This window comes from Saccopteryx bilineata, chromosome 4 (assembly GCF_036850765.1).
Source record: "Saccopteryx bilineata isolate mSacBil1 chromosome 4, mSacBil1_pri_phased_curated, whole genome shotgun sequence".
Lineage (NCBI taxonomy): Eukaryota > Metazoa > Chordata > Mammalia > Chiroptera > Emballonuridae > Saccopteryx > Saccopteryx bilineata.
Genome location: NC_089493.1, coordinates 241,267,490 through 241,282,817, shown reverse-complemented (window position 1 = coordinate 241,282,817; position 15,328 = coordinate 241,267,490). Strand labels below are relative to the sequence as shown.

General features: G+C 41.8%; 1 protein-coding gene across 2 annotated transcripts in view; it reads left to right on the top strand.

Annotated features, from left to right (window-relative positions):
- Nucleotides 1-15,328, top strand: part of EPB41L4A (erythrocyte membrane protein band 4.1 like 4A) — a 324,982-nt gene that overhangs the window by 273,982 nt on the left and 35,672 nt on the right. For both annotated transcript variants that reach the window (XM_066274043.1, XM_066274044.1), the window contains 2 exons: nt 8,379-8,426; nt 9,504-9,581. In XM_066274043.1, coding sequence (XP_066130140.1) covers nt 8,379-8,426; nt 9,504-9,581 — 126 coding nt within the window. The remainder of the gene's footprint in view (nt 1-8,378; nt 8,427-9,503; nt 9,582-15,328) is intronic.

Below are 15,328 nucleotides of genomic sequence, written 5' to 3'. Positions count from 1 at the left end.
AAAAAGTGCACATATATTTTAACAATATATATAGTATGTGTAATACATTATATAATATTTTAAATTGTTAATGTATATTAATACATAAAAGATATTAAATGTGGCCTGAGAAGACAAAGTTATGTTTACAGAGTAACCTCAGCTCAGGCTGTGTGCTCTCCAGACGGATGTTGTTGTTTAAATGGGAGTAAAACTCCTCTCAAAGCACAGAGAAAATAAATCGTGGTAGATTTTACTCAGCAAGGTTAACTTGTTTGCACAATTATATTTGCATATTTGTACTATTTAATTATTTTAGAAAGTCCATATCTAGAAGTTTGGGACTCTCTTTGCAAAGTAGGCTGGGCATTGTTACAGGTGCAAGAGAGGAAGACCTGGAGATGACTCACCTGTGAAAGTCATTTCATTCCTGCATGAAGGCGGCTGTGTTTTACTTTGGGTACCTACATAGGTGGTATTTAATAAGTGACTCTTATAATTATGAGACATTCGGTTCAGGTTGTCAGATAGCCATCAAGAGTCTTTTGTATAGGTTGTGGGTCTGGAAAACAGCCCTTCTCCCTTCTGGGCCCTGTTTATACTTACTTGCTGGTCCATGCCCGTGGTGTCCTTCTATTTCTTCCAGTTCTCCAGAGTTTTATTCCCCAGGTCTCTCAAACCAGGTCCCACTTCACTGAAATTCTTCAATGGTTAAGAAGAGAGAGGTCGGAATATATCCTATGAGTACCAAATCACTGATTCAAAAGAAGAAATGCACCCCATGTTTATTGCAACATTGGTTACAATAGCCAAGATCTGGAAACAGCCCAAGTGTCCTTCAGTGGATGAGTGGATTAAAAAGCAGTGGTACATATATACAATGGAATACTACGTGGCCGTGAGGAAGAAGGAAATCTTACCTTTTGCAACAACATGGATGGACCGGGAAACTATCATGCTAAGTGAAATAAGCCAAGTAGAGAAAGAAAAATACCATATAACCTCACTCATTTAAGGAATCCAATGAACAATGTGAACTGAGGAATGGAACAGAGGCAGAGGCGGGATCAAAGGGATCAGAAGGAAAGTGGTCAGAGGGAAAGTAGAAGAAAAGATGGGATCAGAGAAGGGAAAGAGATGAATGAAATTATACACACATAACAGCATTATAGAGAACAGGACAGCACATCCTGGAGGGAAGGGGGCAAGGCATTGGAGGGAGGGGCTTAGGGGGGCCAAGAGGGATAAGGGGGTGGGGGGAGATATATTCGGTGGGACACTTGAATCTATGTAAACACAAACTAAAATCATAAAAAAATAAGAAAAAAGAAGAGGGAGGTCTGTACGACCTCCACCTAGTAGGACTGAAAAGGGGGAGAGAAATCATGACCAACAATGATTGGATAGAATAATGGAATAGTAGTTGGCATTTATCATGTTCTAAGTACTGAGCAAATTGCTTGCTATATATTATCTCATTTGGTCTTTATAATAACCAAAGGGGAATGGGCATTTGTATATTTCTGTCATGAGGCATTTTTTAGCAGAGAGGGACTAATGCAGGGACTTTGGGTACATAAATGTGGGTAGTATTGAAGGGTCAGAAGGCAGAGACGGGGCACCACTCTGAGGTCGGCTGCTGGACTGCCCCTGGGCTGGAGGAATAAAAGGAGACAAGCAGTTATTACCCAGAACTCCAGAGGCTGCTTCTGCCTTCAAGCTGGTGTGCATGAGCCCATGCCACTGCTGCCACTGCTGGAGGTGCCACCAGCATAGCTAATGCCGTGGAACCCCACCTCTCGGGAGTCAAGAGTGGATGCCACAGGCACTGCCTGAAGCACAGCTGCTTCCCCTTTTCCCACCTTTAAATCTCACTTGAGTGCCTCTCTAAGTGGAACCCCGTGGGCAAAGGAGTCCAGGAAAATGTAATTTTCAGGTGCCTAGCCTTGGCACTACAGGGAAGACCATAGCTGGGTTGGGATGTGGCGTACCAATGGACAGGACCTGGCCCAGCCCGTCTCACTTCCACAGATGAGAAAACTGTGGCTCGGGGAGATGACAGTAACTCATTTGTAACACATGTGGGATTTGGATCCAGGTCTGTACATCTGAAAAAGGCAGGGATGATGAGCTGTCATTCAAATAAGGCAAAGGGAAAGATTTTCTGCCATTCTTCCCTACCAAGGATTGGTCCTATTTGGATGACACTTGAAACCATGGTGTTATCACTGGGAAGTGCTTTAAAGTACATTTATGTGTATAATATATGTGTGGAGGTGGTGGTGGCTAGTGGGATTCACTAAATATATGAAGAATTTGTCATGATCTGATTATTGTTAGATAGGCTTTTTAAAGTTTTTCATTCTTAATTATTAGTGTACTTTGTCATTCTGTAAATTAAATAATTACACATGTTGAGCAGATGGTCATTTTGATTTTAACATATTCAAAAATGAACTTATCAAGTTTTGCTAAAATATACCAAAATGTACATTTCTTTTCAAACTAAATGCTTGAAATAGTTTTGAGCATATACATTCTCAACTCCAGATGTAATGACTTCTATACTGAGATACGTTTTCAGCTGGCTTCCTGTGCAGTACAGAGAAGTAATTGTGCTGAATGGTCATAGGGTCCTTTCATTGGCACCACCCGGGGAAAGACCACTTTGATTTTGTGCAGCCATAGAGCCTTCTGTCTGGTTCTGTGTGTCACTGGAAAGGTCTCTTATTCAGCATGTGTGTTTTGAGGAGACGAGTCATTGCTTCATGTTGGCATGGATGAGCCAAAGCTCATTCTTTGTTTCTTTTCACTAAAAATGCAAGAAATGTTTCTGTCCTCCTTAGTTTTGTGCCTTTGGGTACAAATCCCTGTATAGATGACTTAACTCTGACATTCAAAACTGAGATTTGTCCTCAGCATGGAAGAATTTTAAGGACTCAAATTTAATAACAGGAAATTCTCCCCTCCCCCATTTTTATTTTTAATTTCTATACATTTCTATGATACATGACCTATATATTGATTGAATTGTGTGCCCACCACCCAAAGTCAGGTCAGTTTCTGTCGCCATATATTTGGCCCCTTTACCCTTTACTACCCCCTTCAATCCCTCCCCTCTGGTAACCACCATACTGTTGTCTGTGTGTATGAGTTTCAGTTTTATTTTCTACATAGGAGTGAAATCATATGATTCTTAGCTTTCTCTGTCTGAATTATTTTGCCTAGCATAATATTCTCAGGGTCCGTTCAGCATTTATGTTGCTGTAAATGGCAGTATTCATCTTTTCTTATAGTATTCCATAGTACATATGCACTATACCTTCTTTATCCAACCCTCTATCAAAGGACATTTTGCTTCTGTCCATGTCTTGGCCACCATAAATAATGCTTCAGTGCATATATCTTTGCAAATAAATGTTTTTGAGTTTTTTAGGTAGATACCCAGAAGAGGGCTTCCTGGGTCATATGATTACTCTAGTCTTAAGTATTTGAAGAAGTGCCATGATGTGAAATTCTGTGTTGTAACGGATGCCAAGATAACATATTCTGCAAAAGAGATCAAAATTTCATATTTTGCCAGTTTGTCATTAGATGAACACAGCTATCAACTTATGGCAAAATCTAGAACATTGGTTCATTTTTTTTTAAGTGTGCACGTGTGCAAGAGAGAGAGAAAGAGAGAGAGAGAGAGATAGAGAGAAAGAGAGAAGGAGAGAGAGAGAAAGAGGACAGACAGGAAAGGAGAGGCATAAGAAGCATCAATTCTTTTTTGTTGTGGCACCTTAGTTGTTCACTGATTGCATTCTCATATATGCCTTGACCAGGAGGTAGGGGGCTCCAGCTGAGCCAGTGATCCTGAGCTCAAGCTGGTCAACCCACATTCAAGCCGGTGACCTCAGGATTTTGAACCTGGGTCCTCTGCATCTCAGGCTAACACTATCCATTGCACCACCATCTGGTCAGACTAGAACATTGATTCTTAACCTTTTTTGGGGTGATAGAACTCTGAGAATCTGATGAAGTGTTGGGTTCATTCCCTAGAAAGTACATTATAAAATACCACATACAAACTTCCTTATAATTTTTAAGGTTCATGGAGACCCTGAAGCCTGCTTGTTTAAACATTCTCATTCTAGAAAAAAAGCCAGCATACTTTCTGGCAGTGCCATGCTTTTTTACCCCTATTCATTGAGCACCTGCTTTATGCCAGGCACTGTGTAAAACAGCATTAGAGAAACTCTCTGACCATTGTCAGTTTGTTGGGAAGAAATATACAAATTACAAACGCATGTGCAGTTATGACTGTTACATATTCTTGAGGGGGAGTTCTGGTTAGGGGAATTAAAATTTTTTAAATTGAAACTTAACATGTGTACAGAAAAGTGCACAAGTTCTAAGAATAACAGCTTGATAAAATTTTACCATCCAAGCACTGTGTGACCAGCACAGTTAGGGAAGTTTTGCTGAGTTGTTGAGTCAAGGATGGAAGGGAGAGGGGCACATTCCTGAAAAGGATAAAAGGCCAGTGTTGCTCAAGCACTGAGAGTGGACAGACAAATGTTAGAAGTAGGCCTGGAGAGAAGGTGGGGTCAGACTTCACAAGACACCTGACCTTTGTTGTGGAGTTTGGCCGTTAGACTAGTAGTGTTTAGAAGGGATGATCACAAGGTCACATTGTGTGAAGGTTCTGTGGAGGGAAGTTGGGAGGGAATAGTTGCGGAAACAGAGAGACCAGGCAGCAGGTGATCATCATACAAGTCCTGGCCAAAGAGAACGGATCTTGAGCCAATGTGGTGATGTGTGGATATAAGGAAGCTGGTGGCTTTGAAACCCATCCGGAGGTAAGAGCGTGAGGTTGGCAGGATCAGTATGAGAGTGGAGGAGCAAAAGAGGTCAAGAATGAAAACCAGGGCCTGACCTGTGGTGGTGCAGTGGATAAGGCGTCGACCTGGAAATGCTGGGGTCTCTGGTTCGAGGCCCTGGGCTTGCCTGGTCAAGGCACATATGGGAGTTGATGCTTCCAGCTCCTCCCCCCTGTCTCTCTCTCTCTCCTCTCTAAAATGAAAAAAAAAAAAAAAAAAAAAAAAGAATGAAAACCAGGCTTGTGCAATTTATGGATTACAGTGTAATGTGCTGAAAAAAGAATCACCAGGATAGTACAGTTTTGAAAGGGGCATCTTTTTGTTTTGGTGTGCTGAATTTGTGGTAACACTGAGAGTCCCGGAGCAGGATTCACATGAATTGTTGGATATAAGTCAGAAGCTGGACGTACAGACTGAAAAATAAATTTCTTAAAGATGTTAGTTGAAATAGGAAGTAGAGGCGAGGATGTAGCATAGATACAGTGCGAAGAACGAGCCAGTGACAGAGCTGTGAGAACCCCCAGTATCTGTTTGGCATAGTTGAAGAGGATGAGTTTCGTCAAACAGACATAGAAATTGTGGCCATAAGAAAAAATTAGGAGAATGAAAATCTGCTTGCTTCTCTCTTCATTCCCAGAATGCTTGAAGTCAGGTTTATCCCTCCCAGGCCTGAGATTAGGGAATCTCACTGTAACATATAGACAGATACATGAGAAAAGATCTACAGATAGAAACTTTCAAAGAATTCACCAGTGAGATGGTTGAGACCACCCACTGTCACATGACAGTGTTACTGTCAGTTAACATGGTCTTCATCCAGAGGTTCCCAGTCTTTCTAATGCACATGCTTGAGAGAGAGCCATGATCACCTGGCATTCAAGGATAATGGCCGCTTGGAAAGACGGAGACTGAAATAATTAGGACTTTTGCATGGAGGAGGGGGGGGGGCAGAAGGAATTCAAAGGAAATAGAGACAATATATGAAACAAATATATTTTAAAGTATAATTATCTTTGGAAAATGAAAAATTTGATATCAAAAGGAAGGAGTGAATAAGAGTTCTTAGATTTTAATGTGGCAGAATTTAAAATAATCAATAGAAGGTTTAGAAGGTAAAATTAAGTAAATCTTCCTGAAAGAACAAAAACAAAACAAATATATGGAAATAAGGATAAAAAATGATCAAACCTGAATATCAAACATTTGACTAATAAAATTTCTAAGGCAAAACCCCCAGAAATGCAGGAGAGGAAACTATTAAAGAAATAATACAAGAAAATATTCCAGTACCGAATAACCGCACACTATAGAGAACCTACTTAGCATTGGCATAATAGATTGAAAAATTAATCCATACTAATATCAATTATCATTACATTTCAAAGCATTTTTTATAAACCAAGAAAAAAATTTTAAACACTTGTTGTATGAGAGGAATGTGGGAGAGAAGAAAAGTCCATCACACATGGTAACAAATCAGAGTTGTGGCATTGGGCTGCTTAACAGCAATATCAGAGAAATAGAGTAATGAGGCATTGCCTTCAAAATGCTGCAGGAAGATTCTTTTCAATTTTGGATTTTGTGCCCAGATAAACTATAATTATATGTGAGGAATAAAGACATTTTCAGAAATTACAGTTCTCAAAAATTAAAAAGAAAGTACCTGCCACGCACATAACAACGAGAAGATCCATTGTGCCAAAACTAAGACAAGAGCCAGGAGACCTGGAAATATGGGCTCTGTCTTACAAAGAAGTAAATGGGATTCCCTGGATCAAGGTGAAATAGGTTAATCAAAGCAGCATAATGTGCAGCAATACTAGAGACAAGACTGTCCAAATGTGAGCAGGAGGCCAGAGGGCTCCAAGAGGGATGTAAATGGAACTTGCAGAATACCTGAGTATTTGTCCAACTCAGTAGGAGTTTTATTGCTCTCTCAAAGAGTTCAGATGAAGAATTAGTGATAAGCACTAGGAAAACTAAGCAACCGATAGGTACACAGAAAACTAGGCAATTATCATCTCTAAGAAAATGGTAAAACCTATGCAAAAATAGAATTGTATTTCTTGAATGCTGTAGATCATTTGTGAACAATATTTTATAGCTATTTTTATACTAAATAGTTATGTAGATGAGGGGATGGGACCCACATAGTACAGGTGAAGGGACTGACCTTAATTGTAAGGGCAGATCTGTAAATGAGAGAGAGGGTGATGTTGGTAAGCTTTATTTTTGGTAACAGGAAGATGAAAGCATTGCCATCTGATGGTGACTTTTTCCTTTGGAAGGAGGAAACAGTCATCTTTTGAAGCACAGACTGGTGCATCAGAGGGTTACATGGTAAAGAGTTTAGAACTGCTTTTCAGAAACAGAGAGAGCACTTAGATCAGAGAATGGTGGTGCCATTACTGGGCCATGTTGTGGATCCACTTGAGGTTTATGAACATGGATTTATAGTGTAACCAATATGCTCTTTTGTTTAATTCCTTCCAGCATTGCTCAGCCAGCTGTCGAGGTCCAGCCCAGAGAACCTGGATAGTTGGTTTCACCCATGCTTGGGGTCTTGCCAAAAAGATTGAACAGAAAACAGAAAGTTGGGGGAAGTTTTGAGTTTCGGCATGCAGTTACTGAGATGACAGAAATCTAAGCTGAGTCAGGGAGGGAATGAAGAAAGGTGAAGAGCTGATGGAAAGTCGCAAAGTCAATAGACAAATAGTCCTATTGAGGTCAAAGAAAGGTAGAATGGAAGTAGTTGAATAAGCAGTAATAACAGCTAACATTTATTGAGTGCATATAATGCGCTAGGTCCTATACTGTGCATTTTGAATGTATTAATTCATTTTATCCTCAAAACAACCCTTTGTAGGAGATTCTGTTAAAATGGAGTCACTGAGTAGAGAAATAATTTAAATTACACAACTCATCAGTGGAGGAGATGTGATTCATGTTCAGGTTGTCTGGCTCCAGAGCCTGCACATTTATCCAGGATACTGCACTGAAGGTGTTTGAAAGTAAACAGAAGTGGCAAACAGGAAGGGAAGGAGATTGTGGTCAGAGGACTGTGTTTAGAGGTGGTTACAAAGGATAAAGTCCAAGTGTGACCATGAGGTAGGGTGCTGAGTTATAGTAGAGAGATTATTAGAGAAAAGGTCAAGGGATTTGGAGGCCAGGGTGTTGGAAAGGGCATCCAGATGAGGGCTGATGTCAGATTATGGCACATTTGGCTTCGCTGATTGCAGATCTCGGACTGCAGATTAACCCCATCACTGTATGAGTGGAATTTAACAGACATGTTGTACATTGTTATTTATAGACTGTTTACAACCCCCCCCCTAGGTTGCTAGCTTCTTGAGGCCAGTTGGTATTATAGTTTTGGGACCTGCTGTAGGGTTGGGCATATATGTGTGATTGAAATGTTTGGTAATGAATGAATATGTAACAGATACACATTTTGAAACTCGTTTTGCTGTGCTTTCCTTAGCTAATTGATAATTTTCTATTTTTTTAATGTCTTAATTTATTTGTTTTCCTTAGGAAAGCCCATAACAGTGGTGAAGACTCAGATCTAAAGCAAAGGAGGAGGTAAAAAAAAAAAACAAAACGCAAAATGGGAAGGAGGGTCTGGGACAGGGAGGAAGGACCAGGAGGTGGGCACAGCTCAGAGCTGAGGCAAGGGGGTGGTGGGTGAGTGGCCATCATACCTTGTTTATTTTGTTAGTGGCCACTTAAGGGTATTATACATTTGTTTTTAACTTTCAAATGGGCTTTAGCTGGTTCTCAGACTTCCATTCTGTAGCATCCTTAGCAATTTCTCTTTTTTCTGCTCCTGAGAGGAGCTGTATCTCCAAGGAGCTGTCGCCATTATCTATTACTACATTAAAATCACTCCCAAACTTGCTGTATTTTAAAGCAAGAATAACCATATATATAGATCTATATCTATCTATCTCTTATCTCTATATCTATCTATCTATCTATCTATCTATCTATCTATCTATCTATCTATCTGTTTTATGATTCTGTTGATTGAACAGGAAGTTCTTTAGCTAGCCTTGCTAATCTCAGATGAAGCTTCAGCCAAATGGTGGCTGAGGTTGGAGCATTCATGTCTGGTGTCTTGGCAGAACTGCTAGAGGCCTGGGGCCTCTCTCCATGGTCTCTCCACCTGGCTGGCCTAGGCGTCTTTAGAGGGTGGCTGGGAGGAAGCTGGAGCTAGTCGCCCTGTTAAGAGATAGTCCTGGACGTGGCAGAGTTCCCCTCACCTTATTCTGTTGGTAAAATCAGCCACAGGACGAGCAGGAGGTCAAGAGGAGGGGAAATAAACTCTACCTCTGAAGGGTATGACCAGACTTTGTGTCCATATTTAGTTTACCACAAGGGCTTAGAGCTTTGCCGTGTCAGATTTTTGTTGGAAGTGCTTGGTTTTGTGGTCCTTTCTGGACACAGAGTGACATTTGCCTTAATCTACTTTCACATTTCTTTAGATTCACTCAGATGTCTAGCTGAATTGAGAAACACTGACTGGGGGAAGGACTAATACTTAGGTTTGAATTAGTAGTTTTACTATAGAATTAATTCCAGAGAACTGACAGGAACCTTTCTAAAATTTTTCATTTGTCTTAAATGTGGGTTTTTTCTTTTGCTCCTTTTTTGCCTTAGGTCCCGCTCACGCTGTAACACAAGCAGTGGTAGCGAATCAGAAAATTCTAATCGAGAACACCGGAAAAAGAGAAACAGGTAATGCTAGAATGTCACAGGAATGGGAACTCCAAAGTCAGGGGCTGCTGTTGGTGGGGAATGCTGGGTGTGCTGTGTCTTTGTGAGCCTGACTGGCTCACCTGGAGTTAAGAAGTAAGCTGGCACTGTTTTAAAGCAGTATTTTAGGAAACCTCAGTGCTCTGAACTGAGTTTCTTATCTTTATAATAAGATGATTAAACAACTGGACAATGAGAATTCCTTCTTGCTAATTAAAAGAAAAAGGTGGATCTGTATTTAGGTACAACTTGTAGTGAATTTGTCTAAAGGTGGTAAGAAATGTTACTGTTAATAGAGGGATGTCTCCCTGAAGTATCTTTTAACGTGATACTATATTTTGCCCCCAAATGAGGGGCCCATTGCTTTATAGATGCCATAGTTCCCGCCTCTTGTAGATATACATGAAACATGTGTTTATATTTATGTCAGGCACATACAGTTCATTAGATGGGGGAATGAGGGCCCTTCGTGTCTTTAGGACTCATTTTTAAGAGCTTTTTAATACCATCATTTGACTAAAATCGGTATTAGTGGTGGCTTAATGTATTAATTAGGTCTCTCTGGTTGCAAAATAATTTATATGAAAACAAGTATTCCAAAAGTGAAAGAGTATCAGGTGGAGGGGAGAGGGATTTGGTTGCTGGTTGTACCAGTTTCTAACCCAGTGGTTCTCAACTGGGGGCAATTTTGTCCTCTCCCTCCACTCCCTGAGGATATGTGGCCAGGTTTGGACACGCTTTTGATGTCATGGTTCGGTGAGGGGTTGCTCCTGGCCAGGGTGCTGCTCACCATGCTGCAGTGCACAGGACGGCCCCTCACTACACAGAAGTACCTGGTCCAAGGGGATGTCGGGAGTGCTGCCCTTGGAAACCATTCTCACCTGATGTGGGACTCTGGCCTGGCTGCTTTTACTGGGTCGTCTTTGTCACTTCTGTAAGATGAGGAAGTTGGACGAGATAATCTCCAAGGTCTTGCTTTAGTTCCTGGAGCCTTCGTGCTTGGCGCACACTGAATCAGCCTCCCCGAGTACAAAGCCTGTGCAATACTAGCCCAGACGGCATTGTAAGAGGAGACCGTGTTCTTAGCAGAGCTTTCTGTGTGGAGCAGGGGTCCCCAAACTATGGCCCGCGGGCCACATGCGGCCCCCTGAGGCCATTTATCCGGCCCCTGCCACACTTCTGGAAGGGGCACCTCTTTCATTGGTGGTCAGTGAGAGGAGCATAGTTCCCATTTAAATACTGGTCAGTTTGTTGATTTAAATTTACTTGTTCTTTATTTTAAATATTGTATTTGTTCCTGTTTTGTTTTTTTTATTTTAAAATAAGATATGTGCAGTCTGCATAGGGATTTGTTCATAGTTTTTTTTTTATAGTCCGGCCCTCCAATGGTCTGAGGGACAGTGAACTGGCCCCCTGTGTAAAAAGTTTGGGGACCCCTGGTGTGGAGCCTTCTTGGGGGCTGGAGTCACACTAGATAGAGGCGAGACCTTAATATGTTATGACAGTCTTCAAGGAAATGATTAGTTTCTTCATCTGTGAAAACCCAAGTGTGGAGGGCAGCTCTCCCTGAAATGGCCAGTTCCTGCTCTAAAATTCCCAATCTTCACAAACAACACTAAACAAAGCACCCTCCCCCCCCACACACACCCATTTGTACTTATTGATCAAATATATTTCTGTTCTGCTTGGTATATTTTAAGTTGTTCATAGATGCTCTAGTCTCAACTTCTCAGAAGGTGGCATGTTTAAAACTGTCTTTTGGGGCCAGAGGCACTCACAGTGACATTTGCTGTTCAAAATGTAACACTATTTAAAGGTTGCCAACAAACCCTTAAATAGCTCATTGCTGATCTAGTTGTACCGGCTTCAATATTCCTTGTAGGTGTTTTCTCCCTTGAGAGTTTCTCCCCCACCTCAGGCATAAATTTTTAGATTGGAATTCTTTGTACTGTAAATTAGTGTGTTTTGGAACGATGGTGGTTCTGAATGTTTAAATGCGAATATGCTTTGTAAGGCTATTAATGAGAAACCACTTCTCCAAAGGCACTCTGGCACAAGGGCTTTCAGATTCATCTTACCTGCAGAAGTATTGCTCCAGGGTTTCATAATTTGCCTGTGTCTGTAGAAGGTGAAATCTAGGGTCTAGATCGCAGGGGCATAGCAAAAAGTGGGCAGAGGAAGAATATGTCTTTCAGTTCTAATCCCATGCCTGAAAATTCCTGTGCTGTGGGTGACAGTGAGTATGCAGGAGAAGCTGCAAATACAGGCTGCCCCCGGGTGCCACTTACCCATCATGCTGTGCTCCCACTGACCCCTCCATCCCATTGTTAGCCTTTTGAATTTTGCCAGAACTGACTCTTTCCAGCTCAGATGCAGAGGTCTGAATATTTATTTTATTTTATTTTTTTTACAGAGACTGAGAGAGAGTCAGAGAGAGGGATAGACAGGGATAGACAGACAGAAACAGAGAGATGAGAAGCATCAATCATTAGTTTTTCATTGCGACACCTTAGTTGTTCATTGATTGCTTTCTCATATGTGCCTTGACCATGGGCCTTCAGCAGACCAAGTAACCGCTTACTCGAGCCAGCGACCTTGGGTCCAAGCTGGTGAGCTTTTGCTTAAACCAGATGAGCCCGCTCTCAAGCTGGCGACCTTGGGGTCTCGAACCTGTGTCCTCTGCATCCCAGTCCGATGTTCTATCCACTGCGCCACCACCTGGTCAGGCAGAGGTGTGAATATTTAAACTGCAGCCCTGCTAATGGTCCTAATATGTCTTCTGCCTGTGATGGAGGATTGGCTCTGGATGTCTTAATTCCTACTTGTGCAAAAGCCTTTGTTTTGGGGAGAGGACCAGTCTCTTTAACTTCATCTGTCCTTCCTTATCTGAGAAACAGTGTGACTTTGCCAAGCTCTCCACAGAGTCCTCTGTGCTTTTGTTAAAGGACTCTGGTAACAGAATGGGGCAAACTGCATCTTGAATGTGCTGACTGTCCCACTTCCTGTCAGACCAGAGCCTGCCTCAGACGCACCCTGCTCTCCTGGCCCCTCTGTGACCTGGGGCCTGGGGCCGAGAAGCAAACACCACAGATTTGGTGTTCAGTCTTTGTTCTGAGGCCCATGATGTGTCCAGTGGAACTCTGCACAGTCAAGTTTACTTTCTGGAGCTTGTGTACGATCTCTGGGATGTTGTTCTCTTTGCCACTTCTTCTTGCTGGGTTTTTTCTTTTCTTCTTTCTTTCTTTCTTTCTTTCTTTCTTTCTTTCTTTCTTTCTTTCATTCTTTCTTTTTTTTTTTCAGAGGCAGGGAGAGAGAAACAGGGGCATCTAACTTATGTATGTGCTCTGACCAGAGAATCAAACTGGCAATCTCTGCGCTCCAGGATGACGCTCTAACCAACTGAGCTATCTGGCCAGGGCTTAATTTTTTTTAAATTTTTATTCATTGATAGAAGGAGCGAGAAGGGAGGAGGAAGGGAAGCATTCATCTCTTGTTTCACTCAGTTGTGCATTCACTGGTTGCTTCCCATTTGTGTCCTGACCAGGAATTGAACCCACAACCTTGTCATTTTGGGATGATGCTTTTAACCTATTCAGCTAACTGGCCAGGGATGGATATTTTTTTTTAAATGAAGGAAGTCTTTCCTGTTAGATTTCCATCACCCTGTGTAAAAACTGTTTTTCATAAAGTCTACCCAATTTTTTTTAGTGTGTGCTTGCACGTGCAAGAGAGAGATACAGAGAGAGAGAGAGCAGAGGGAGAGAGATGAGAAGCATCAATTCTTTATTGCAGCACCTTAGTTGTTCATTGATTGCTTTCTCATATGTGTCTTGACTGGGGGACTCCAGCAAACTAAGTGACCCCTTACTCAAGCCAGCAATTTTGGACTCAAGCCAGCGACCTTTGGGCTCAAGCCAGGGACCATGGGGTCATGTCTATGATCCCATGCTCAAGCTGGCAACCTCGGGGTTTCAAACCTGGGTCCTCAGTATCCCAGGCCAATATTCTATCCCCTGTGCCATCGCCTGGTCAGGCCAAAGTCTACCTATTGAGGCTTAAGCTGCTTTGCAGTTCCATGGATAACAATGTAAACATTTCTCATTTTGTGTGAGGAGAAACAAAAGTTAATAAAACAGTGTTTAAAAATTAACTTTATCTAAAGCAGTAGCTGAGGCTTCTAACAACCATTAAAATATAAAAGTCATAGTCTATCTACATCACTCTGAAAAGCTTTTACCATGTGCACGCCAGTGTACACGCACTGCCTCACGTACGTAATTCGTGTTTGTGATGCAAACACCCCAGGATAAAATTAGGGAGGTCCAAATGGTCCCCTATTGCCAATTTACTCTAGTCCTGCTCTTCCCCCAGATTTCTTTCACTTCTTTTACTCTTTTCATTCTCGCCTAGCTCCACATTCACTTCCACTTTTGCACTTCTGCAAAAACACCAGACTGTGAGTCACTGCCCCTCTACGCCCTCCAAATCTCCCACTTCAAAATCCTAAAAGCTGAGCCACACATCAAAGCTAATAATGACTGGGTAATCCTCAGCTTCTCTCAGTGAAGGCTCAAAGGACTGCTGATTTTCATCAATAGCACAAAGGATGTTTTGCAGACTGGTTTCTTTGAATGCGAAGGATATTTTATTAAGCTCAAGGTATTTTCCGGGAAAGCTGGTTTGTGAAAAGTTTCCCTCTGGTAAGTCTGATTCCTAGTTTCTCCTTCAGCTTACACCCTGAGCAAGTCTAGAGCCTGGCCCATAGACTCCAACTTCTGGAGACAAGCTGGCTAACCCTTCTGATCTCAGGTAGAAGATTCCAAATTCTAACTAGCAGAAATGAATACAGTCTAATCTTCATACAGATCGTTACTTCATACTACCAACCCTGCACTTGGTAGGTTCCTGATTTCATGAATTTAATTGAACCAACTGTTTCACAAATCGGTATAGCAAAGTAAACTCTAAAGAAAATTTAAGCATTTCATTTTTTGTTTGTTTGTTTGTTTATTTTGAGCAAGAGACAGAGACAGTTACAAACAGACAGGAAGGGAGAAAGATGAGAAGCATCAACTTGTAGTTGCGTCACTTTAGTTGTTCATTGACTGCTTCTCATATATGCCTTGATGGGGGGGGCGCTCCTGCCAAGCCAGCAACCATGAAATTATGGCCAGAGACCCTGTGCTCAAGCTGGTGACCTCGGGGTTTCAAACCTGAGTCCTCAGGACCCAGGTCGACACTCTATCCACTGTGCCACCACCAGTCAGGCTAAGCATTTCAGGTTTTAACCCTAACAGTGAATTGAAATACCAATTTCAATTCCCAGTGTCAACCTGTGCCTTCACTATAACCATTAGACAACTTTTGGGGGGTTCACACAGACACCCTCTTAAGAATCTGATGAAAGCTAGACTCTATCACCAGGAAACTGTATACATAGAAACACACAGAATTTTACATACAAGTAATGGGCTTATGAGACCCCTAAAACCTACCCACGAATTAGGGGATAAAAATGACTGGTCTAAAAATACTAATGTGCAAAGCTGGGGAAGGTGGGAGAAGAGAGAGCCAGACAAAAGGGAAAGTGGAAAGGCTGGAAAGAGGGTGAAGGAGAAGCAGGACAGGCACAGAGGGAGTAACTCCAAAATTAGATATCACATTGTGTGGTTCTAAACCCCAAAGTGTTCTCACTTCTTTACATTGATCTTTACAAGTAACTCATTCAA